The following is a 23,862-nucleotide window of genomic DNA, read 5'->3' as shown; positions in this document are numbered from 1 at the left end:
CCCCAGAGGACTCCATGCCATCCATAAGGATGGCAAAGAGGGACCTCTAAGCTCCAGAGTGGGAAACAGCTGCCGGGATGCAGGGCCCATTCTTTTCCTATGTGACCACTGGGACCTCTGGAACTGGACCTTGATTCCTTCAAAGACAACCCAACGGAGAGCACTCCCCAGGACGGCTGCCAACTTGCTCGAGGTGGTGAACAAGTGGAGTGAGCCTGGCAGACTGTATTCATTCAAGGCTGATCATTAACCAAGGATTTGCAAAACAGAGCCCCTCACTCCACATTGCTTCTCTTCATTGCCTCCTGGAACAACCTCTCCCCAGCCCCTCCCAGCCAGGAACCTCTCTCTGGGACCAACATCCCTGGCCGTGGCCCTGTCCAGCCCTGCCCTCTGGGTGCTTCCAGTCGGAAAGCCCAGTTGGGTGATTACTGTTATATTCTGTATTCTGTCTTTCTCTGAAGGAAGCAGGCTTTTGTCCCTCATGAATTGAAGGCTTTCTCGTACCCATCTACAAAAAGGAATTAAATGATGGAAAGAGAGGGTCTCCTCTCAGTTTCCAGCTGAGTCACAGCCACTTCTGGGTAAGCAAAGGCAGCTGCACTGTGGCTTCCAGAGGCTGGTGTTCCAGGCCAGGTTTTGAATGCAGCAAGAGATTAAGAAACCTTAATCTAAGGTTTCTTCTTCCTGTTCCCCTTTTCTTCAGCAGATAAACCCATATATTCTCTCCCTTTCCCACCACAAACCTGGGGAAGTGACGCAGGCGGCTGCAGGCACCCCCGCCTTCCAGGGCTGACGCAAAGGAAACCCACCCAGAGCTCACCAAGCCAAGGCCTGGGCTTTGGGGTGCAGGGGTGGGGGGCGATCCCTGTCTGGGGAAACCAGGAGCCCCCGCGTGTGGCCAACACCATGAATCTCATACCCATGGGTGTCAGCACCTAGGTCGGGGATGACTGCTGCCCATACCAAATCTGGCACAAACCACCTCCCACAGCTGGACATCCCGCCAACCAGTAGGCCCCAGCCATGAGGGCTCACTGATCTTTTCCCATCCAAGAGACAGTACAGAATCTAGACCGATGGTTCTTAGACTTAGCTGCATATGGAATCATCTGGGGATCTTTAAAAACACTGCCACCTGGGCTCTACTCCTCTCCGCACCCCCCCACCCCCACCCAGGGAGTTTCTGATTTAATTGGTCTGGGTGCAGCCTAGACAGAGGGATGTTTAAAATCTACCACCACCACCCCACCACCTGCCCAGGGGATTCTAATATGCAGCAAAGTTTGAGAACCACTGGAGATCCCTCATGGATAATCCAAGACCTCAAGAGTCCCCATCCAGCTCCAGAGTCAACACATAAGTGTCTATGGAGAGCCACCGCCCAGAGTTTTATCTAAAAGGCAGCATCCACTTGTGAACAAGGTCAGTAACAGAGTAATTTTCAGAGGGTAGGGCAAAGACCTCAATTTCTTATTATTCACTCACCAGGTTCTCAAGTCTTCAGAAGTGAAAGATTTGCCTTGGTCCATGGGTAAGAAGCTAGAAACCAGGCAGATGGAGCTTTGTCTCTTGGGCAGCCCAAGATGGAAATGGAATAGGGAAATCTGTTATAATTTAACAAACCTAGGCATTGGCCTGTGAGGTGTCTCTCCTGGGGAGTTTACACAACTCAGTGCATCCGGCATGGGATTCATCTGCTCTGATGCAGCCCCTGGTGTTGGTGGCAGATGGTTTAACAGTTCCCAATGCAGTCGGCACATCCAGGGCACCAATGAAAAATGGGTTTGTGCTCATATGTGCCCATAGCCGTGGAAAAGGGCTGTTTCCCCTGTTACCTCTCAAGGTTACTAGGGTACAGCCAAGTGAACAGGCTGCATGCTGGGGACCAGGGCAAAGATGTCCCCCTGAGTGAGTAATCCTCAAACTTTTCCATTAAAATACCTTTAACAGTGATTGTTTCATAAACCCATCACTTTCCTAATAAAGAAAAAGAATTAAAATCTATATAAGCACACACACAAAATATCTTTACCAACAAAATAAAGAGACACATCTTCTTGTGTTCTGGGACCTATCTCAGAGGGAATTTACCTGAAGTTGAATTTTCCCTAATTTGATCTTACACACACACACACAGCTGGCTAATTCTGCCTTCTAACCAATGACATATGTAAAGTCTTAATGTTGGTTACCGGGAGTGACCCAATGTTCTGGAAGAAGGGGCTCTGAGTTAGTCCTGGGGCTTCCAGCCTAGAAGCCCCAACAAGGAGAGGGCCACCCCAAGGGGGCCCAGGCATGCGCCCCACCCTCGATGCCAAAGCCCATCACATACCTCCAAGCCCACCTTTTCTCACCCTAAATCACACAAACCTCAGTTCTGCCCCAAACTCCACTCTCTCTCCTTTCCCCACCTTGTCAACCTCTTCCCTTTCCGGAGCATTGCTTTCATCATTTCACTCCCGTCTGCCCAGCTGTCTTAGTTTCCTGGGGCTGCCGTAACACATTACCACAAACTGGGTGGCCTGAAATGACAGGAGTTTATTCTTTCATGGTTCTGGAGGCCGGAAGTTCAAAATCAAGGCTCTAGGGAAGAACACTTCCTTGCCTCTCCCAGCTTCTGGAGGCTCCAAGCATTCCTTGGCTTGTGGCAGCATAATCTCTTCCCATCTCTGTCCTCACGCAGCTGTCGGTCCGCAGTGTCTCTGTGTGTCCTTTTCTATTTCATGTAAGGACACCAGTCATTGGGTTTGGCCTCACCCCACCCCAAATCTACTATGATCTTCTCTCAATCCGTATCTCAATTATATCTGCAAAGACCCTATTTCCAAATAAGGTGTGTTCTGAGGTTCTAGCAGACCTGAATTTAGGGGGATACTAATCAACCCACTATACCATCTGAAGTCCCTTCATCTGTCAAGGCCTGACTTAGGCATCTCCTTTTTCATGACATGCCCTCTGACTGTCCCAGGCCTGAGGGACATTATCCCAGCTCATAATAGGCCAGACATTGGTCTGATCACTTAGCATATATTAGCTCATTTTGTCTTCACAGCAACTTTATGAGGAATGTACTATTATTGCACCCATATTACAGATGAGGAAACTGTGGCACGATAAGGTAAAACTATCCTCCATCTAAAGCTAACCATATACTATCTGGCACTTAAATATGTATCTATTCCTATTAACTTCCAAGTAGATCGTCTTGTCTGGGTTTTCTTCCCAACCAGGCAGAAGCTCCTCAATGTCCTACACCCAATTTCCATTTCTTCTTCATGCCCAGTGGCTCTCAGCACAGAGCAGAGAATAATACTTGCTCAAGAAACTTCAATGGTTCCCCATTGCCTACACAAGAAAAAAAAAAGTTTGCTTCTCCTAGGAATTTGAATTTCAATTTAGACTGAGTTCCATGAGAGAAATGCTCATGCCTGTCTTGTCCACCACAGCTTCGCAGAGTCTCCTTCCACCTTGGTATATAGTCTGGGCTTAGTAAATACCTGCAAGCATGCATTTGGGTCCTGATAGACAGGTGCTAACTATGTGATCTTGGAAAAGTCAGAATACCTCTATAAGCCTTGGATTCTTCTCATCTATAAATTTGGGATAAAGAGCCTTTATTGCCTCATAGGGCAGATGCGAAGGGAAAACCCAATGAGATAATGAGTACAAAAGGGTTCTGGAAATTATCAAATCCATCCAAAGGCATGTATTGTTACTATTATCCAGGCACACAAAGCCCTACCCTCCTAAGCCAATTCATTTCTCACTTTCCTTCAGTCAGCTCTTATTCTGGATTGTCTGGTCTCCTTGCATCTACTATATGCACATAGAGTTCACCGATTTCTTCCTTGACACCAGTGGCAAGAAAGGGCCAGATAGTCAATATTTTAGGCTTTGCCTAAATCACAGTCTCTGACTCAACTGCTCAACTCCGAGTCATAGCACAAAAGCAGCCATAGAATAAGTGTGGCTCATTCATTATGGAATCTACAGGGTTGTAGAATATACACCCTTCCCCCCCTCCAATAATTAGAGTCCTAAAATTCCCTCTTCTCCACGTAGCTTCCCTATGAAATTTTCCCAGCCCATAGCAATCTACCATTCTTGGCTCTTTTTAATAGAATAGATTCCTGACATTTAAATTCTATATGCAGGTACAGGCCCCTGCCTTTTTCCTGAATCACACTCTGCTGAGAGCTGTGTTTCCGGTGTATTTCCTCCCACCACTTGGCAGAGGGCCTTTTGTAACTCCACTTTCACTCAATGAACATTCTTTTCACAAGTAGACAAAGGATATCACTCCACTAGAGTTCTGCTTCTCTCTTCCATTCTCCAATGAGGAGACCACCAAGTTGGCCGAGAGGGATGGAGGTGGTCAGCTAGGCTCACCCGCTGGCTCCATGGCTCACCCCCAAATACCAGCCTAGTGCTACCAAAGCCTAAAATTCCTGTCACAGCAAAACTGCAAATTGTGACATTACGGACCTTCGCAGTTACTTGCTAATATTAAATCCATAACGGCAAGGGCCTACAGAGGAGGCTAAATTTGGTATCTAATTATATTCTGCCTTTTATTTTGTAATTATTGTTTCATATGTGTTAATCCTGCCTCCCCAATTCGCTACTCCCTGGAGGTAGACAGACATTACGTCTAATGCTTCTGCCTCTCCTGCAGCCCCTGTGGGACTTGGCTGAGTGCTGGGATGACCTCTAAGGAGGTATCTGATAAATACCTGTTGACTGGCTGGCAGGGAGAGGCCAGAGTGGCCTGAGTGATTCACAGCCCAGAGCACCACTGTGGACACCAGAGAGGCAGGTCCAGGAGTTCCTTATACCAACCTGCCCTCGGAGGCCAGAAGTTGGGGGTGGGAGGGGCTGCAGGCCTTGGCTGGAAGCCAGCTCTGTGCATCACCTCTTTGTAGTTTGCTAATAAGAAAGGAGCGGCGAAACCATCAAATGACCCGTGACCTCCGGCAAGTCACTTCCCCTCCGAAGGCCTTGGTTTCCTCATCTATGAAATCATGAAGTGAGACCAGGGAGGCTAGAAGGTCCCTTTGCAGCTCTAAGATTCTAAACATAAGATAGGGGTGTGTTTTTTTTTTTCATCACAGCTTCCTCTCTATTTCAGAGAATTGGGTGTGGGGCTGGGGTCCTCTAGGAGGATGGCTGGGCATGTCTGAATTGCAGCAGTAATAACTGGGCACCTGAAATAGCACTAAGAACAGGGTTTCTCACCTCTACAACTTGACTTTTTTCATTGCTCTACCATCCGTAAGAACCCATCTTAGCAAAGTTCAAGTAGCTCTACGCCCTCTTAACTCATACAAGGCAAGAAAACAAAACAAAACCATACCCCGGAAGGGCTTCACCATAAGCTTTTGCCACATTTCCTCTTTCTCAGCTCTTGGCAAATCTGTTAGCAGCAGTTCTTTTGCCCTTGGGTGGGAGCCACCTCCGGGCCTTTGTCGGGGAGGAGAGCCCAGACACCGGCTCCCCAGGAATGACCATCTGCAGGGGTGTTCTAGTCCGACCTTCCCAGAGTCTCTGCTGACCCCAAACGCCTGGTGCTCCCGTCAGGCCTGTCCTACACGGGAGCCCCTGATGGGAAGGGGCAGACACCCTGTCGTCTGGGCTGGATTCCAAATGCCCTGCTCGGAGCGAGGTCCAGACCACATTCAAGGCTCTCCGCCCCCTTGGCGATGGCCTCAAGGAGATGGGAAAGAGGAAGTCCCGAGGGGGCTCAGCTACCGGCCTGCCAGGTCCCGAGCGGCCTGGGCTCCAGGCAGCTTCCCCAGCCGCGCCCACGGCAGGGAAGGGATTTATTCCCACAGGGGCTGTCCAACATCCGGAAATGAGAGGGTTGGAAACTCCTGCACTATGTTCTCTATTAGATTATTCCCAGCAGAGAAAGGAAGATTCAAATACCAGATTGAGTGGTATTTGAACAGCTCCGTGGAGGTGAGGAGGTGGCGTAGGGATTTGAGAAACTGGCAAGAGACCGACTGAAGTCCCCCGAACAGAACCGCAGAGCAGATGGGCAACGTGGACGGTCAGTCAAGAGTAACTGATTGGATTGCTGATGGGGTGAGGGCTGTGAAAGGCAGCTTGGGAGGTGAAACACACGTGGGCGGTCCCTGTGTTCGGAAGCCCATGGGTTACCTGTGGAGGGAAGATGGAGGCCTGTGCACTGTGAAACATCAAAAGAAGCAAGGTGCAATCCAGGGCGAAGGGGCTCCGCCGGCTTCGTGTGCACAGGCACCACAAAGGTCTTGCCAGTGATGCCCCGAGGGACCAACGTGTCCTGGAGCCATGTCCCCACGCCGGCCCCTACTCTTTCCGATTGCATCTCAGCCTATAAGCAGGGGCACGTCATCTGGGTGGGTCAGCTCCAGTCCACCGGGCCCCACGTGGGATGCCGGGAGAGCTCTGTGGCTTTGGAGTCACAGGGACTTGGGTTCAAGCCCTGCCTGTGCTGTTATAATAATAAAAGTCACCAAGAGCTGGGCGCTGCTCTAGGACCTTCACATTCACGGTCCTGCTTAATCCCCTCTACAATTTGCTGAGAAAGGCTCTGCTGTTCTACAGGGTCCCTGCTAGACCTCATGGCCCACACGTCCAGCCTGAGGTGGCCTCTGCTGTCCATGCCGTCGCTTGTCTGTGGACTCAGGCAAGCCATTCTCACTGAGATTTAAATTTCTTTGTCTGTGAAATGCAGATAGCGAGGCCTTCCTTCTACATTTGTCATGGAGAGTATATGTGCTCACATATCTGAATGCGCTTAGCACAATGTCAGCATACAGCAGGCACCCAATAAAGGCTCACAAGAGCAGTGGCTGTACCAGCATCCTCAGTAGTCATTCATCTGGCAGGACAAGGAGGCAAGGGAGTGGGTCCCTAAACCTCACGCCAGACCCCAGTATCACTAAGGCTGGATTTGGATCCTTCAGACCTGTTGAAGAGGACTCCTAGGGTCCTAGAGTCCATGGAATCATCTGCTTCCCATAAAGTTGGGAGTTTTCCTTTCTTTCTATATTCCAAGCAAGTAAGACATTGAACACCCCCCCATCCCTACCCCACTTCTAAGCAAGTTGGCCCCACTCATTCTAAGACCTCCAGGAGCAGGTTCTTTTTCTAGGACCAGGCCACCCTCCTGTACTGAAAAATGGTTTAATACTAAGGATGACCTGGGCAGCCCAGCCCTGCTAGGAAGAGCTGCTACAGCCAGGTGAAGGTCTTAGAGGAACACCTGCCCAGAGCCACCCAGGGGACCCCCAGATGAGAGATCAGGGCCACGGAAGCCTGGGCTCAGAGATCTGAAGGGGCCTCCAGATGAACTGGTCTAATCGTCCACATTCAGGTAGGGTACCCAACCTCCCCAACCCACTTCAGATGCGCTCCTTCATCCTTCACAGCACCAAGGTCAAGGCTTTCCAACTTCATACACCCCTAGAAAAATGGATGTGGAAGCAAAAGGAAGCTTTTAGGAAACACTACACCCCATCTCCTCTTTTTCCTACAGCCAACAGTTTGGGGGATTTCTGGTGCCTGGGCTGGTGATTTGTCTTAGAGCCCTCTTGTTCTTGGTGGCAGCTCCCAGGGAAGCCAGGTCCACTGAAGCAGGAAACCTTCAGTAGAATTTAACCTCCTACACTTTTTGGGAGGTTTCATGGGCCTGCCCATGGGCCTGTGACCACTCCTGGGGTCTTCCTGGGCCAGCTCAGCAGTGCCCTGCCACTCCAGGGCTCAGAAGGCTGAAGAGAGCAGGACGGGTGTGAAGGGGACATGGCAAATGACAGACATGCAAGGTGACGAAGTCTGCTACATTATTTTCTCTGCCAAGGTCTCAGGACTGCTATAAATCCCCTGAAAGCACTGTGCCTTGGCTAACTGACCTTTACTTAGCTGACTGGGGGCTCATCTACACTGGAGATACTTATCTGTGTGTCCCTTTGCCATGGCTGTCTACTCTCATGGAAGGAAAACTGACTGCAGCTGGGAGCCTGGAGTAGATGCTGCTGAAGTGACTGGTGACCCTACCAGCCCCTTCCAAGCCACTCAGACACTGAACCTATAGCTTGTATAACCTATATACAAGCTGAGAAACCTTCTTCCCATGTGTTGAGGACCCATGTGTTGGGCATCTGTGTGCCCCAAAGGGGTTGCCACTGGACCTCTACAAGTCAACATAATTCCTGGGCTCCTACTAGGTGCCATACTTTGAGTTTGACTCTAGGGGTAGAGCAAACAAGATAGATACTGTCCTCATGGAACTTCCAGTTTTCAGGACGACATTAAATAATTGCACAAATGACCAACTAAAACTACGGTAGGAGCAACAAGGAAGAAAAGCAGGATTGCTAGAGCAGGGCACCTTCAGTAGAATCTAACCTCCTGCCCTGTAGCCCATCTCCCTTGCTGGAGGCATCATTTCTCACGTGGTCTAGGGCTGTCGGAGGATGGGTGCCCACACCCACGAACACCAGACCACGGTTGGGAGGCTACCGCTTCCCACTCTAGCCTGCTGGGGGAGGGGAGGCTGTGCTCTCTTCCTGGATATTCCATAGACCCCTTCCTCCCAAGGCTGTGAGCGTCTTGGGGGTGGCCTTCTCTACATAAGGGCTTCAGGTACAGGGACAGCATCTCTCCCTCCAGGCTGTCAGAAGGAACTCTGATCTGGGGCCTGTGGGATCCCCAGAGCCTTTCCTCCCTGGATCCAGGATTCTAAACCAGAAAGCAGGTGAGCCTTGAACAGAGGCAGATGCCCAAAGAGTGAGAGCAGGTAGAGAGAGGTGGGGAGGCCCACGGACTGTGGAACAAAACTCAGATTGCCACAGGTATGTCAGCACTCACCAGAGATCACAGAGGGACATGGAGGCTGATAGCTCAGTGTGGAAACACAGAGCAACTCAGAACTGAGGCTTGATTTGTCATCCTTTCTCACCTCCAAACTGCCCTGGAGTCATGGAGTCAAACCCAACAGAATCACTGGCCTCCGGAGTATTTTCTAACTCCGGGCCCTTTCCTGGGCTGCAGGACCAGGGCTACCCCTTGACTCCAGGAGCACCCTCTCTCTCCCTTCCAAGTTCTGGCTCTAGCTACAGCAGGGACTTCCTGCATCACAGGGCACCCAGCTCCATAAATGATCCAGATAATTGAGAAGAAGTATGCAGCATGTTGGAGCCGTGGGGGCCTCCACTGGCGACCCAGCTCCCAGCTTACCCACACTGCCCACACATGCTAGGAAGGGCGGGGCGGCTCCAGATTTGTGCCAGCAGCCAGGACACCGACCTTGGCTGTCTGGCTCAAGAGAAGCAATGTCCCTCTTTGCTCCCATCTGCCTAGAAGCCCCACCTCTGCCTTCAGCCTTTGGGGCTGGGAAGATGCTAGGTCTTGTCTTACGCCCTCATCACCAGCCACTCGTGTCCGGCCTCTTGTCGTGGTACCACCTGACCTGCCAACCCCACCCCACACTGGTTCTTCCGGCGCCCTAGTGCTTGGGGCTTAATTTTCTATGCAGAAATGTGTCCTCCTACATCTCATACAGGTACAGGGGCATGGACTTTGACTTCTCCTATCCCCTAAATTGCCTGGCAAAAAGTGCGCTATCCTCAGTGACCCCCAGATGTCTGCTACTGACATGGAGTTGCATTTGTGGGCATCCTCGGCCTCACTGCCACTGCTTCAGCTACTCGATACTTCTGGAAAAAGCTATAGGAGAGGCAGTATAGCCTAACGGTTTAAAAGAGCATGGGTTTGGCATTAGACTACGTGGGATCAAATCTTTGATCTTCCATTTACTGCAGTGTGACCCTGAGCATGTTACTTGATCCCTCTGTGCCTCAGTTTCCTGTTATTAAATGGGAAGAGTAATAGCCCCTACCTCACATAGTAGTTGTGAGGATTAAATCCATCTGTCAAGTCAAGCACTTAGGACAGTGCCTGACATATATCACGGCCTAATAATCAGTTATTATTACACATTCTAATCATTTCAAAGCAGACTCCCAACTCCTGCCCCTCCTCAGTTCTGTGGACACTGCCTTATATCTCTACCAACTGCAATTATGAACCCACCTCCAACTCAAACAATCAACACAACCTGTTAGTTCACAACCCATCTGCATTTCTCTAAATGACCTTTATTATTCCCGAGGTCAGGCCCACCTGAGGTCCTGGGCCCTGAGCAGAGGGTACCTGGTCACTCCACCAGATGCCAACCAAGACAGCTCGAAACTGCCCCAAACCACTGGGATCACCAAACTGGTTTTTGTTTCTTTTCCCACTTGTTCTAATTGGAAAAGTACAACAAATGGAGGTCTATGAGTTCCTTCCTCCCACACCTGCCCGCTTCCCAGGGCTAAATGGCAGACCCTGAGGAAGGGCCACGAAAACACCTGCCAGCAGGCGCCGGGGCAGGTTGCTTAGTGCTCCAGCCTGGGCTGGTCTCATCCTCTGTTGCAAACAGCTGAGCAATCACAGATGGGGGGGCGGGAGGGCCTCTGTGTTTGAAAAGTGGTCCTTGCCTTTTCTGCTCACTCCATAGGATTTTTTTTTCCAGAGTTACCGGCAAAATCCTTTTCATTTCCAGAATCTCGGCAAGCCTCCCTTTAAAACAGTCCTGAGGTCAGCTTTCACATACGCTGAGGTCAGCTTTCACACACGCTGCCCTCAGGCGCAAGCTTGTGTGTCCCCTGGGGAGTCTCCCGCTGCTTCTTGGGGCTCCCAGTTATTAAGAAAGAAGCTCAATAAAAATAGAAAAAAACAGCAAAACCAAAAGTTGGTTGTTTGAGAAGATCAATAAAATTGATGAACCCTTAGCTAAACTAACAAAGTAAAAAAAAAGAGAAAAGACACAAATAAACAAAATCAGAGATGAGAGAGGGGTCATTACTATGGATCCTGAAGAAATTTTAAAAACCTGAGAGTCCACCCCTCCTTTATCAAACAGGTAGGCACTTGGGGGATTTAATGATGAGCAAGATATGGTCCCTGCCCTTAGAAAATGACAGCCCATCAAGACGAGGACAAGGAGAGAAGTCTCTGCCAGGTATTTGGGGAGCATCAAAGCTACAACTGGAAACATTCTCTACACACCCTGGATGTACAAGCTCCCACCCATTGCCCCACAGACGCACACTGTTCTAGCCATATGTGAATGTCCTGACTACACGTGCCCCTCTGCCTCGCCATCACGTTCCTCACCCACAGAGGGGGCACGTGTGACCTCAGTTCTGCAGCATGAAAACCCGCCCCCCTCTCCCCACTGCAATGTGCCACGCAGACCCCAGCTGCTGCTCGTCACCCACGTCACACGGGGGCAGAGCCCGGCGAGGAGAATGATAATGAGGGGCTGTGCACTGGAAGTCGATGGAATGGTGATAATAGATTATGGTGACCCACATTTCCTACAACTAGAACAGAACAAAAGTGGCCTGAATTGCAGCATCAGGAAATTGTCTGAATGAGAAAAACGACTTCCTGCGGCAGGTCAGCAGAGTCTGAGATGGGTGACCGGAGCTCAGCTGGAGCCTTTCAAAATTTGACTCTCACCCAAGAAGCTGTGGGTGGAAAGAGCGTGCATTTTTGGAGTTGGATAATGTGGGGTGGGGGTGGGGAGTTGCCCTCTCCTAACCCCCTTTCACATGTCACTTCATCAAATATGCCAGCCTTTTGGTTTGATAGCTTAGAAATTCTGCCAGCACAGTATGTCAGGCATACACTGTCGACTTTTTTTTTTTGCCTCTGAGATTGTAGCCCCACATGTAGCACGTATCTAAACAGCCTGAATCATGATGTATAGCAACTGGACCAGGAAGGACTGAAAAATGGGTCAGGGGAGATTGGGGATAATGGACTCAGCGTCCCTTCTCCTGCCTGCCATGGGTTAAGTGCAAGCCTGCTTGGAAACACGGCAGTGGCTGTAATGCCTCTCAAAGTCTGATCTGGCCCCAGACGTTATGCTCATCCCTTCCACCCCTCACAGTGGCTGCTGCAGCTTCGCTGTCAGTCTGCCCCTAGCCCTTGCAGGCTATTCATGCACAAACCCTTTGCTTCTGTGAGTTGCCCCCCCATCCTCCCTCTCTCAGGAGCTGCTGCCAGAGGCAAGCCACGAGACTGCCAGGCAGATGCAGAGTGTCTTCCAATAATTGTCCCTCTGTCTGAGGGAGTCCCTTCCAATACTTCATGGATGGAGAAAGAAGAAGCAATTAGGCTGCTACCCAACTTGGCTGGAGGCCATGAGGTCTTTAAGTGTGGAGACCACATCATCCCTGTATTTCCTACTCGGGGGCTCAGTGCCATAAGAAAGTTAAAAACACAATATTTTGATCGAGGCCAGATAGCACAGGGGATGGGCTTTGCTTTGCCAGCGAAGAGGAGCCTGGGCAGACTTTGGGATCCAGGAGTGGGATGTCCCTGGCAGGTGTCAGCAGGGTACACTGAAGGGGAGAGATCCAGGTGAGAGGTGAGTACACCTGACATCGGGCAGGGTGGGGAGCAGAGAGGAGAGACCTGACATCTGCAACACTATGTAGGGGGAACCCATGGCGACAGACTGGGTAAAAGCGGGGAGGTGAAGACCCCTGAGGTTTCTAAAGTGGGGGACTAGGAGGATGAGGCTGCCTTTAACAGAGACAAGGAGAGGAGTCAGTTATGGACAAAGGAAAGGAGTTTGGTTCCGAAGATATTAGGTAGCAGAGGGGCACACAAGGAAAAACAGCCAAAAGGCTTAGAAAGCTTTGTTCTAGAGCCAGGAAGAGAGGTGGGATGGGAGATTTAGGTTGGGGAGTGAAAAACTGAAGCCTGGAGACCAAAAAAGAGAGAGAGAGAGAGAGAAGAGTGAGGGAGAAGTCCTGAGGACAGAAGCCTCAGGTTCAGGGACTCAAACCTGAAGTTTTCTGCCATTACTTTTCTTCCTCCTGGCTCTGAAATTAAATGTTCCCGAGTCTTGGCAAATCTGTCCTAGCCCTTATCATCCCCAGGGTATATGCCAGATCATGTCTTGGTTCCCATGCTCTTTTTGAACAGACTGGGCAACCCAGGAGAGGAAACCCTAGATGAGGGCAGGTCTGGTGTCTCCGTACAGGAAGACTCGAGACCAGAAAGCATACCCAGTCTGAGTTACTTGGCAAGTTGAGGGCACAGAGAGAAGGAAACTCAGGTGGCTGGGTACCAAGGCTGGGCTTACTGGTGCCTCCTCTCCAAGCTCACAGGCACGGAAGCTGCAGTCAGAGCCTACCCGACAGTGTGAAATGAGAACTGGGCATATAAACTTCCTTCCTTTCTCCCTAAACTGCTTGGGGGGACAGATTTTGCTCCAAATGGTAATTGGAATTGCTTTATGGTGAAAAGTTGGGTCAACCATAAACAGTATTACTTCGTGAAGATGGAAGGCTGGGTAGGGAGGGAGGTAGGGGACCGTGAATACAGGGGTGTGGGAGGGCTGACAGGGCAGCCTGTGAATGAGAATGCCTGAAGTAAGTGCCAGGTGGCCCTGGGGGAGGGGACTCATGGGAGGAAGGACAGGCACCCGGTCAGCCAGTGAGGTCCTCTCCTGTCCCCACCTTCGCCAAGTCCATACAATTCAGAGAACTTGGGCGCCAATGTCTAAAATCCCTACTTGGCCCCTAGAAACTGGTAGATAGAGTTTACCGTGCAAAGAGACAAGGGACTCTCAGGAGAAAATAAGGACACACTCGTATCACAAAAGCTACTGCTAAGGGACAGCTGAAGTACCTGAGACTGGAGAGCTGGAGTTTCTTGGTCACAGCCTCTTAGTCAACGGCTAGGGCTGGGATGAGAAGCCAGGACTTGATTTACTGTTCTGTGCTTCTCCCAACACATGCAGCAGTCAAGATCTCTGGGGCTCGATAAATCTCAGAGTGATCTGGACAGTGAATAAAGAAGTATTTGCAAAGACCCCTTGAGGGAATGGCAAGAAAGAAGGAAAACTCAACTTCCCCATTTGGAGAATTCCTGATATTCTCACAAGCAGTGGGGACAACCAAATCAATAGGCTGAGCCCTCAGTCTTGGGGTTTGTTCCTATGAAACTTATCCCCACAAAGGACAGACTAAGCCTACTTAAAATTAGACCTAAGAGTCATCCCCAGAGAACCTCTTTTGTTGCTCAGATGTGGCCTATCTTTCTCTCAGCCAACATGACAAGCAAACTCACTGCCCTCTCCCTCTCCACCTCCCTGGCAACACGGGACAGAAATCCTAGAATGAGCTGGGACTCAGCACCAAAGATTGAGAAAACCTTCTCAATTGAAAGGGGGAAGAGAGAAATGAGACAAAATAAAGTGTCAGTGGCCGAGAGATTTCAAACAGAGTCGAGAAGTTATCCTGGAGATTATTCTTATGCATTATAGATATCCCTTTTTTAATTTAAGGTGTATTAGAGAGGCTGGAACTGCCTGAAACTGTAGAGCTGTGTTCCAGTAGCCATGTTTCTTGAAGATGATTGTATAATAAATAGCTTTCGCAATATGACTGTGGGATTGTGAAAACCTTGGGTCTGATGCTCCTTTTATCTATGGTATGGACAGATGAGCAAAAAAAAAAAAGGATAAAAATAAATAAATAACGGGGAGCAAATGTTAAAATAAATAGAGTAGATTGAAATACTAGTGATCAATGAAAGAGAGTGGTAAGGGGTATAGAAAAAAATAGGGGGAACAAAGGTTAAAATAAATTGGGTAGATGGAAATACTAGTGGTCAATGAGAGGGAGGGGTAAGGGACATGGTATGCATGAGTTTCTTCTCTTTTCTTTTTATTTCTTTTTCCGGAGTGATGCAAATGTTCTAAGAAACAATCAAGTAATGAATATACAACTATGTGATGATTTTGTAAGTCATTGATTATATATCAAGAATGGAATGTTCATATGCTAAGAGTGTTCATGTTTGTATGATGTTATGTTTTGTCAATTAAAAAAAAAAAATCTTGGGGGCTGTCCCCAGACAGCCCTGAGATAGGAGTCAGCACCTCGCAGTGCGAGCTGCTCTGAGCAGGATATCCAGCAGACCTGAATCCTCAGTTCTGTCTCTACCTGCAGAGCAGAGAAAGCTAAATGGTCACCACAACCTGTTTCCTTTTCCACCTGGGCTCACAGCTGTACTTCCCTTTCCAGCCTCCCCATGGTTTAGCTGTGGCACCTGCCTGAAAGCTGACCAATTGCACACAGGTGTAAGTAACATCAATTCCAAGCCTGGCGCATAAAAAATCTCCCATGTGTTATCCTGAGCGTCCCCTCCTGCCAACTTAACTTTACTTATAGGAGAAATACATTTGTATTATGTTAAACGACTGAAAAATCAAGTGTTGTTTGTTGAGACAGTAGTTCATCCTGATTAATATAGGATGCAAGGGAAAAGACTGGCAAATAAACTGTGCTAGCATTTGGGCAGTACAGATGGCGTGCATAAAAGGAAGGAAGGTCATTGGTATCTGTGCTAGCATGAAAAGGTTTTTGAGGTTAGTCTTGGACTATGGAGACCTCCGAGTTAGCACATAAAAAATAGTTCAATGGTCCAACAGTTCTTAAGGATTCTAACTTTATTTTTATTGCTCAGGAAAATTTGAAGCCAACTTATTTTTAGTCTTCCTTTCTTTTCTTTCATGCCAAGAAGGTCAGGGGCAGGTGTTGTGCCTGAGGCCTGAGTGTGCCCACTGCTGGCAGAGAGATGAGGATTTCCCCGGCTGGTCCCGGGCACTCAGGGCTGGCTGTTGTCCCAGGCAGTGCCCCAGGGACCCTATCCAGAGAGGGCCTGGCTGGCCAGGCAAGAGAAGGTGGGACGAGTGCAGGAACAGAGGCTGGCCTGGTACCCTGACCTCTAAGACCTCCTTCTCTTTTGCACTTTCTCTGAGTTTTTCAGAAAGCAACAGCATCAGTGTAGAACAAAAAAGGCCTGTGCAGTGTGTTTCAAGGGAGAGATGGGTGAGTGTTTCATAGGCCCTTTAGTATAATATTTAACCATAGATACAGTCAACCTTCTATTCTTATATCCACAAAGAAAACACATATGAGGGAAACCTTCCAGCAAGAGGTACAGACGTATTTTAGGGTAGACACCAAGAAGAACTAAAATGTGTTTGAACTGATGAACGGGGCCTCCTACTGAAGTGGGAGCCTGTGCCTTAGGGAGTGACGGGGCCGTGATGACCCTTCAAGGTCTTTCCATCCTGTAGACGAGGCTCCTTGTGGATAAGGCCTGCAAAGTGGAGGAAGACCCCAGAGGAGCACTTGACAAACAGCTCACCAGGGGTGTTAGAGCTGCCTCTGCCTGGCCACGTGTGTGGCCTGGGGAAGTCCTTCCACATATCTGGACCTCAGTTTCTCCATCTGAACCGTGAGGAGGCTAGGGTGGGTCCCTGCCAACTGTGCCATTCTGCAAGAAGCAGGCTTCATGCGTCCTCCGAGTGCTCGCCACCATGCCCTGGGTGGGCTCCAGAGCCCTGGGGTCCTGGAGCCTTTTTGACATATGGAGAGAACAGCCTGTGTCCCTGCTCAGACGCCCAAATCCTAAACTGCTGCCATCTGCAGGCATTTGGGAAACTCATGGGGACACCAAATAGGAGGAAAGGAGCAGACGGGAGGGATGGCCAGCAGGCCTGGTGGGGCATCAGTCACCAGCCCTACACACTGCAAACCCTGCCTTTTGTAGGACTAAAGCAGCCCACGGTCTGCACCCAGGCACACAGGTTGGCTCTCCCCCAAGCCACCGCGGGACCCATTTTGACATGCATAACTCGGGAAAACACGGTACTAATTTTACCCAGCCAAGGGGGAAAGTACCCAGAGAGCCCCAGTTCAGGCACCAGAAACTGAATCTGATGTGACTCAGAACAAGGTCTCCTGCCCCCCTCAGCTGAGGGATGCTACCCCAGGAAGCTGCCATTTTCTGAAAGGTGAGTCCACGCTAAGGTAGTGTCTCTGTGACCCTAGGGAAGAACTTCTCGTCTCGGGCCTCTCTGCGGGATGGAGAGGCCATACCCCCCTTTCCCACCAGAGGCCGGGGGAGTCCTCGGAGACAGGGCCAGTGACGACTCCCTGAGGGGGGCAGCGAGAACCACAGTGTGGCCTCCCCGGGGCCCTGTTCCAGCCGGACAGACGGAGCAGCAGACACAGGTTGCTCTGACAAGGCTATTTATAGACACTGCCTCCGTCCTTCCCAAATGGGGGTCTCGGTCTCTGAGCGACCAGGAAACACAGAAACTCCTTTCCTCGAAGGCAGCAAAGAGAAATTCTCTTGGGAGCTCAGATGGGCTCTCTTTGGGGAGGTAAAAAAGTATTGTTCGAGGTCACAGTGGGGTTGGGATAGGGCAGATCTTTGAAAACCCAACTCCAGAGCTGAAGACAGCTGAAAAATTTTCTTAAAGGGGGAAAAAGCCCTTACAAGAGCGAAAGACTTTGGGACACTCAAATGAAGCTTCCCCAGCTCCTAAGTCAGCCCTGACACCCCTTCACAACCTGTGCCTTCTTTGGCCAGCCAGGCCCACTTGAGTACTTGTTTACCTTGTCCTTCCCCCTTCCTTCCCGACCTGGAGAGTTCTATGCTGAAAATGAGTCTGGTATGGGGAAGCTGTCCCTGAGAGTTCTGAATATTCAGTCAAGACTTTTCCCATGTTATAGTTGGGCAAAGGCCAGGTGGAAGAGGCCACACCCACCATCCCTTATCACCTCATCTGGGGCTCCACAAAGAGTCCGTCAGAAGGGATTCCTGCCCTTTGGGGGATTATAGGGGGGACAAAGCGAGGCAGGGAGACATGCAGAGACCACATAGCTAATGAACTCAAGACACGAAGTAAAGTAAGGGTTTCTGTTGGCACCAAACCAAAGGTATATTTTCTGGAGGGTGATGCTAGGAAGGGGAGTTTGGGGGGGAAAGGAAGAGAGAAAGAGAGAAGGCTGTTTAGGGAAAACGTCAAACTCCTCCCTCCCCAGAGGATTTTCTGGTAGGATATTTCTCTCTCTCCCAAGAAATATCAGAATCTGCTACCTTTTTTATTCGCCAACAAAAAGAAACCACAGCTTTAAGGAGTCCGCTCCTCCACCCACTTATGCAAAGAGCCCACCTTCTGAGACCAAAGGCTCACAGCCTGGCTGGCAGTGAGAGGCTAGCATAGCAACTAAATTTTGTTTTAAAAACAGGAACCATTTCCTTCCCAGGTAGCAACAAAACTCTCTAATGCAATGGTTCTCAGCCTTGACTGCAAGACAAAACTACCTGGGGAGCTTTTCAAAACCCTGATGTCCAGACTGCACCCCAGGCCAATACAATCAGACTCTCTGAGGGTAAGACGCAGGGGTCAGTATTTTCTAACACTCTCCAGGTGATTCCAGCGTGCGGCTCAGGTTGAGAAACACTGGTGTAAAGGGCCCACACAGCTGAAGTGCCAGTGTGCGGGAGGGGGCTCTGCCCCATGAGGTGATGAACCCTAAAAGAGAGTGCACCCCTCCCCCCTCTGCAGCTACACTGTCTATCTGGGCCCTACCGATAGCCTGGGAAGAGGCCACCTCCTGCTCTCCATTCTCAGGAAGAGGTACCCCAGAAAACAGGTGCTGTCTCCAGGGGCCTATCTTAGTTGACTCTTTCAAATACTAAAATCAAAACCTCTCCTTGGGTTCTTGGGTAACCTTTTACAGTTGAAAGGCCCGGTGCATTTGCCAAACACAGCCAAAGTTGGGCCCCCAGGAACAACCAATTATTAACAAAGGAGGCCCCAGAGTCAGGCCTGGAGAAGGTTCTGGCTAATCCGGGTGGGTGTGAGACTGCTAAATTAATGATGAGCCTGCCCCACACCTGTGAAATTGAACCGCTCTCTTCTGTCCACTAACAGCCGCTTTGCCCTGGCCTGGGGCCCTCTCATTCAAATTACAGAACAAACAGACCCAGCTGTGCCACCGCTCCCACCAATGTGGCAGATATGTGGCTGTGCAGCCAACCGGAAAGGTGTGGCCAGGGACCTAGGGAAACATACAACCCCCTGGGTGATACACACAAGCAGCCCTCAAGCGACAGGTCCTCCACTCCAGGTAACCCACATCACCTGGAAAGCAGGAACATGATCACAGCCTAGAAGAGATGTTCAGGTTGCTTCTAAAAACACCCTGGACTTCTGCAAAGTTACTGGACAGTGTTTTAAGATGGTTTCTGGCCACTCACACTGGACAGAAAAACGGAAGTCTTAACCTATGAATCGTTCATCCTGTTGAAGGACTGGGTGCCATCCACTTTCCACCTAGAACACGTAAGCTTGGATTTGGAGAAAATGAGAGAGCAGCTCCGGCACCCTCCCAGGCACAGGTGAACACGCAGCCAATCCAGGAGCCATGGCGACCCCAAATCCTGGAGAGCCATTTTGAAAGGGTCCAGGGACAGGAAATGCCAAAAGGTGGCCTGCTCAGCACAAGTTCAAGAGGGTCCCCGGGGCAGCTGGCATCCGCTCAGAGGCAGATGCACATAGTCCTGCCTGCATGTCAGGAGCAAGATTTCCCTTCTAGAGCCCAGAAGTTATTTCCTCACCCGCCCACAAGTGAAAGCCTCTCCTATCCGATCATTATTTTTACCTTTGAAGGGTTTTTGCTCTGCACATTCTTAAAAAAGGTGGTCTTAGCAGTGAAGAAGCAATCTTCTAGTTCCTCCTCCAGGCTGCAGTACCCACTGCTCATGCTGCCGTCCACCGTCATCTAGCAGGGAGCCCCCCGGCCGGAAGCAGCCGCCGCATCTGCTGAGGCCGGGCTCGGGGCGTGGTGGGGGGAGCTGGGGACCCTCCCGGGGCTCGGCCGCCGCCGCGCTCCCAGCCGCGCCCGGGCCGGCTCAGCCTCCGCAGGGAGCTCGCGGGTCACCGGGCCAGGCAGAGCCTGCGCCGGCTGCCTCCGTCTCTTCACTGGGGCCCGAGGGGGCTCAGGCGGCGATGTGACCTGCCTGCTGCTGCTGCTGCTGCAAAGCCCCGGAGCCGACCTGGGCGCCCTCCTCGCGCGCCTCGCTCCCCGACGCGCCCGGCACCTGCGGTTTCATCTCCTGGGCGCCGGCTCCCGCCCTCCGCCCGGCGTGCAGAGCGCCATCCCCACCCCCCACCCCGCCCCGCCGGGCCTGCCGGCGGCCGCTCGCCGAGGAGTTCCGAAGCCACTTCCTCTCGCAAGGTTCCTCAAAGCCGTGCCCCGGCTGTCACGACGCTCCTCCTCCTCCTCGTCCTCCCCCGCCCCGGGTCTGTGCCTCCCCACAGGCCCCGGTGTCACAGCGCCCCGACGGCAAGTGGACTGGGAGCACCCGAGGTCAGATTAAGGGTGCCAGGGAGATCTGGAAGAGAGGCTGGACCTGAGAGGACATTCCCTCTGTCCTTTCGCCATCATGCTCCATCCTCCTGGTCGCCCCTGGTGGCTCAGGTGCCCTGAGTACAATGAGCTCTGAGGTCCACAGCGCCCCTCTTTCCTTCTCCCCTCTCCACGTTCGCATCACCCCAGTTCTCTAGGTGAAGGCGCCGGCCCAATCAGAGTGGGAGAGAAGTAACCGGAGAAGGAGAAATCAATACCTGACTTGCCTGGGGGGGACAGCGAGATTTTAACTTGGAAATGCCAAAGAAACTGCGGGGTCCCCACTAGCACATGCAAATCCTATGCAAAGTTATGGCAACCTGGAGCGGGGCCTGCCTCCCACCCACAGGACTTGGCCCTCAGGAAACCACAGCGGGTCTGCAGGCACCACCCGGTGTGTGTGTGTATGTGTGTGTGTGTGTGTGTGTGTGTGTGAGTGTGTGTGTGTGTGTGTGTGTGTGTGTAGAAGGGTCTTTGCCAGATATCACAATTCCTAACGTTAAGGAGGGCTCATTTTTATTTCCCGATCCAATGGGATGAATAGGGGTATAGGGGTGACTCCTTCAAATGAGGGCAACCCCCCACAACTTCTTGGACCACATTTGCCCAATAACACCCATAGCTACCGCTGTGTGAACAACTGCTGTATGTGCCAGCCTGTCACCTCATTTTCCCAGCAGCCTCAACCTAGAGACTATTATTTCCGTTTGCTGGAAGAGGAAACTGAGGCCATGTTCAGTAGGAGACGAGACTGCTGATCCCTTCGACTCCTAGGGAGTGTGACGCACAGTCTCTTGGTGGGAATGGGACTATTTTGGTGAGCGCTCTAACATCTTTAAAATAGAGGGGCCTGGCGTCCCAGGGAAAGAAAACAAAGCCCCCGGCATCGCTAGGGCCACCTTGCTCAGGGAGTCTGACGGCACGTGGACCCCAGAAGTGTCCTGAAGTGTGGCTGAGAGGGGTGTCCAGGACTCCCTCCCCATCTGTGAGGTTTTCTCCGCAGTTCTGGAACAATCCAGGCCTGGGAAAGGGCAAGCTCAGCCCCCAGACACCAAGCTGCCAACTCCATTTTAAGCTTTGCTTGCTTCAAAGAGGAATCCTTTCCCTCCCCGCCTTAGCCAAATCTGTCAGTGCCGAGGCAGGTTTCAAACGGCAGCCCAAATTGGCTCCCTCCTCCCACACAGTCCCCCCCCCCCCCCCAAATCCCATGGGTACCTGATAGGCACAAACAGCAGAGAGCTGAAGGCCAGCACCCCATGGCCAGACGTCCCCGGCTCCTGAGAACTCTCAATACTTGTAGCTGCCTCCAGATCTCAGAGGCAGATAAGCGGAGGTAGAGCGCCAGGGTGGGCCCGGCATGAACTATAGGGTGTCTGGGAGATCAAAGACCTCACACTAAAGGGCTGAAGCAAGGTTCTGGCTTAGTTTAGAGCATTTTTTTTTCTTCAAATGGACATTTTAGAGGCTGATTTGTGGTGTTTTCCCCCGACATGCTGGTTTAGGCTGCATGTCCAGTCTAATGCCAGGAGATGAATGCTGCAGAGAGAGGTCTCAGTGGGAGCCGCACACCTGTTTTGTCCAGTTAGCAAACAAACACAATTCTCTTTATAGAAGGAACCCTCCTTGCTTAGTGGGAATCCAATACTTAAGGAAAGAACAGGCCCCAGATTCCCTGAGGCTACACCGTGTCCTTGGTATCCTGCCGAGGCCTCTATAAAGCAACTGCAGTGCCACACATTCAAAATATGCAATCATAAAACCCAGCTAATAACAACCATTTCCAACACCAGGCCAAAGGGCCCCAGGAGTCAGCATGAGTCTCTCCTTGTGAGCAACACAGAAGATGCCAAACCTGGTTAGAAAAAGTTCTAAGTGACACCGTGTTCTTTTTTAGGGTGCTGTTCCATGCCATTCTGAATAGGAAAACTTGACATCTGAAGAGGGCTTTTCAAAGCTCTTTTAACATCCATTATCTCCCTTAGGCTACTCTATAATCTCAAGTGCAGGTATTATCCCCATTTTACAGATGAGGAAGCTGTGTTCTATCACAGCTCATTACTTTCAAAGCCTCTCAACCCATAATTAAGGTCTCTTCCCCCCACCCTGTCCCACCTGTCGATGAATCTAGGCCTCACGCTTGGAAGGAAGCCAAGCAGAAGAAGCCATGGAGACAGAGACTGTGCTGGCAGGACCCTAGGTCTAGGAGGAACCTGCAAAGGTCACACACAATACAGCCAGCTGGCCAGCCTCCAGGAGGAACAGTCCAATGGAAGCTGCTCCATGCCAAACAGAGGAAGACTGGATCCCCATCAGGGTCTAATGACCCTGCCTGAAGCTCTTCCCTGTGAAAAATCAACAGTAGTGAGAACTCAGCCTGGGTGAAGGAGGACGGGGCCTGGGAGAGCCTGAGCAATACCTTTCAAGCCTCTTAGAGGTGACCACACAGACGATGGGAACCGGCTGTTCTCCCTGGGCCCAGAAGAGGAGGCTGGACCCAAAGCATCCGGAGCCTTGCATCCATGGCACCGTGCTGGGTCTCGGAAAGCCCCACTGACTTGATGAATGGGCATCTTTCATTTCTCCGAGTGTCAGATGATGAAAGACATTATTTTAAGCTTCCTCTCATGTGTGAGCCCGACATGTGGCCAGATCCCTTCTTAGATCCACCCTGTGGTTCTGCATGCTCCAGAAAAGCGATGACGACAAGACTGAAAGCAGGAGCCAGTGTTCTATTCTCAGCTCCACCTCCTGCTGGTATCTGGAGCAGTTCTAGAACGTCATCTGCCCAGCTGAGGGATGGCAGGCTGGAGAAAAGATTCAAGACCTTATGACCTACCAGTATATTCAGAGGCTACGGACAAGGTTGAGATGCAACCCACCCCCCCAAACAAACAAACAAAAAAAGCCCCACTTTAAAAATCATTATTAGCTAACATACATCAGCACTATACTAACAACTATGTGCATCCTTTCGTTTAATCATGACAACAAACCAATGAGGAAGCTACAGTTACCATCTCCATTTCACAGAGGAAAAGGAGGTTCAGACAGGTTAAATAACTCACACATAGTCATCCACACTAGTCAATGGTGGCACTGGAATCAGCCTAGTTTTGACTAATTTCAGAGCCCAAGTCTTACCACGCCCCATGGCCCCCCAGTCTACGTCCTGTGATTACTTTCATCCTAATAATGCCCCCTGAAACTGGGGTCCTCACAAACAACTTAGAGACCACTTTCTTGATTTGCCTACCGCTGTGTCTTCCCTTTAGCTAGCTGGGATTTTCCAGGGTTCAGCCATTGTCTCCTCTTCTTACTCTGTGTGCCCCTGCTCTCCTTGGGCAAACGGTCTTATTTATGCCAATAACATCAACTCTACCCGAGGGACTGGTGTGGCACAATTCCCTCCCTCCCAGGTAGCTCCAGGTAGGTACCTGCAGTAGCTCACTGAGTACCCTGTTCTACCCACTGGTCCACGCTTGAGCTCACTACACCCTGCCTCACTTCCCACCTGCTCCTCCTCCTTTAGTATTGTCCA

General features: G+C 50.8%; 1 protein-coding gene across 2 annotated transcripts in view; it reads right to left on the bottom strand.

Moving 5' to 3' along the window:
- The window catches only part of RASSF5 (Ras association domain family member 5), a 69,112-nt gene that overhangs the window by 8,280 nt on the left and 36,970 nt on the right, over positions 1-23,862 (bottom strand). Inside the window, exon 1 of one of the 2 annotated variants that reach the window (XM_077157615.1) lies at positions 19,578-19,762. The exons of the other annotated variant lie outside the window; for it this stretch is intronic. Coding sequence (XP_077013730.1) covers positions 19,578-19,697 — 120 coding nt within the window. The 5' untranslated portion in view covers positions 19,698-19,762. Of the gene's footprint in view, positions 1-19,577; positions 19,763-23,862 lie in introns of those variants that run through there. 2 annotated transcript variants of the gene reach the window in all.

Source organism: Tamandua tetradactyla, chromosome 4 (genome assembly GCF_023851605.1).
Source record: "Tamandua tetradactyla isolate mTamTet1 chromosome 4, mTamTet1.pri, whole genome shotgun sequence".
NCBI classification, from domain to species: Eukaryota; Metazoa; Chordata; class Mammalia; order Pilosa; family Myrmecophagidae; genus Tamandua; species Tamandua tetradactyla.
The sequence above is the reverse complement of the archived record's forward strand: the minus strand, read 5'-3'. Positions and strand labels throughout refer to the sequence as shown.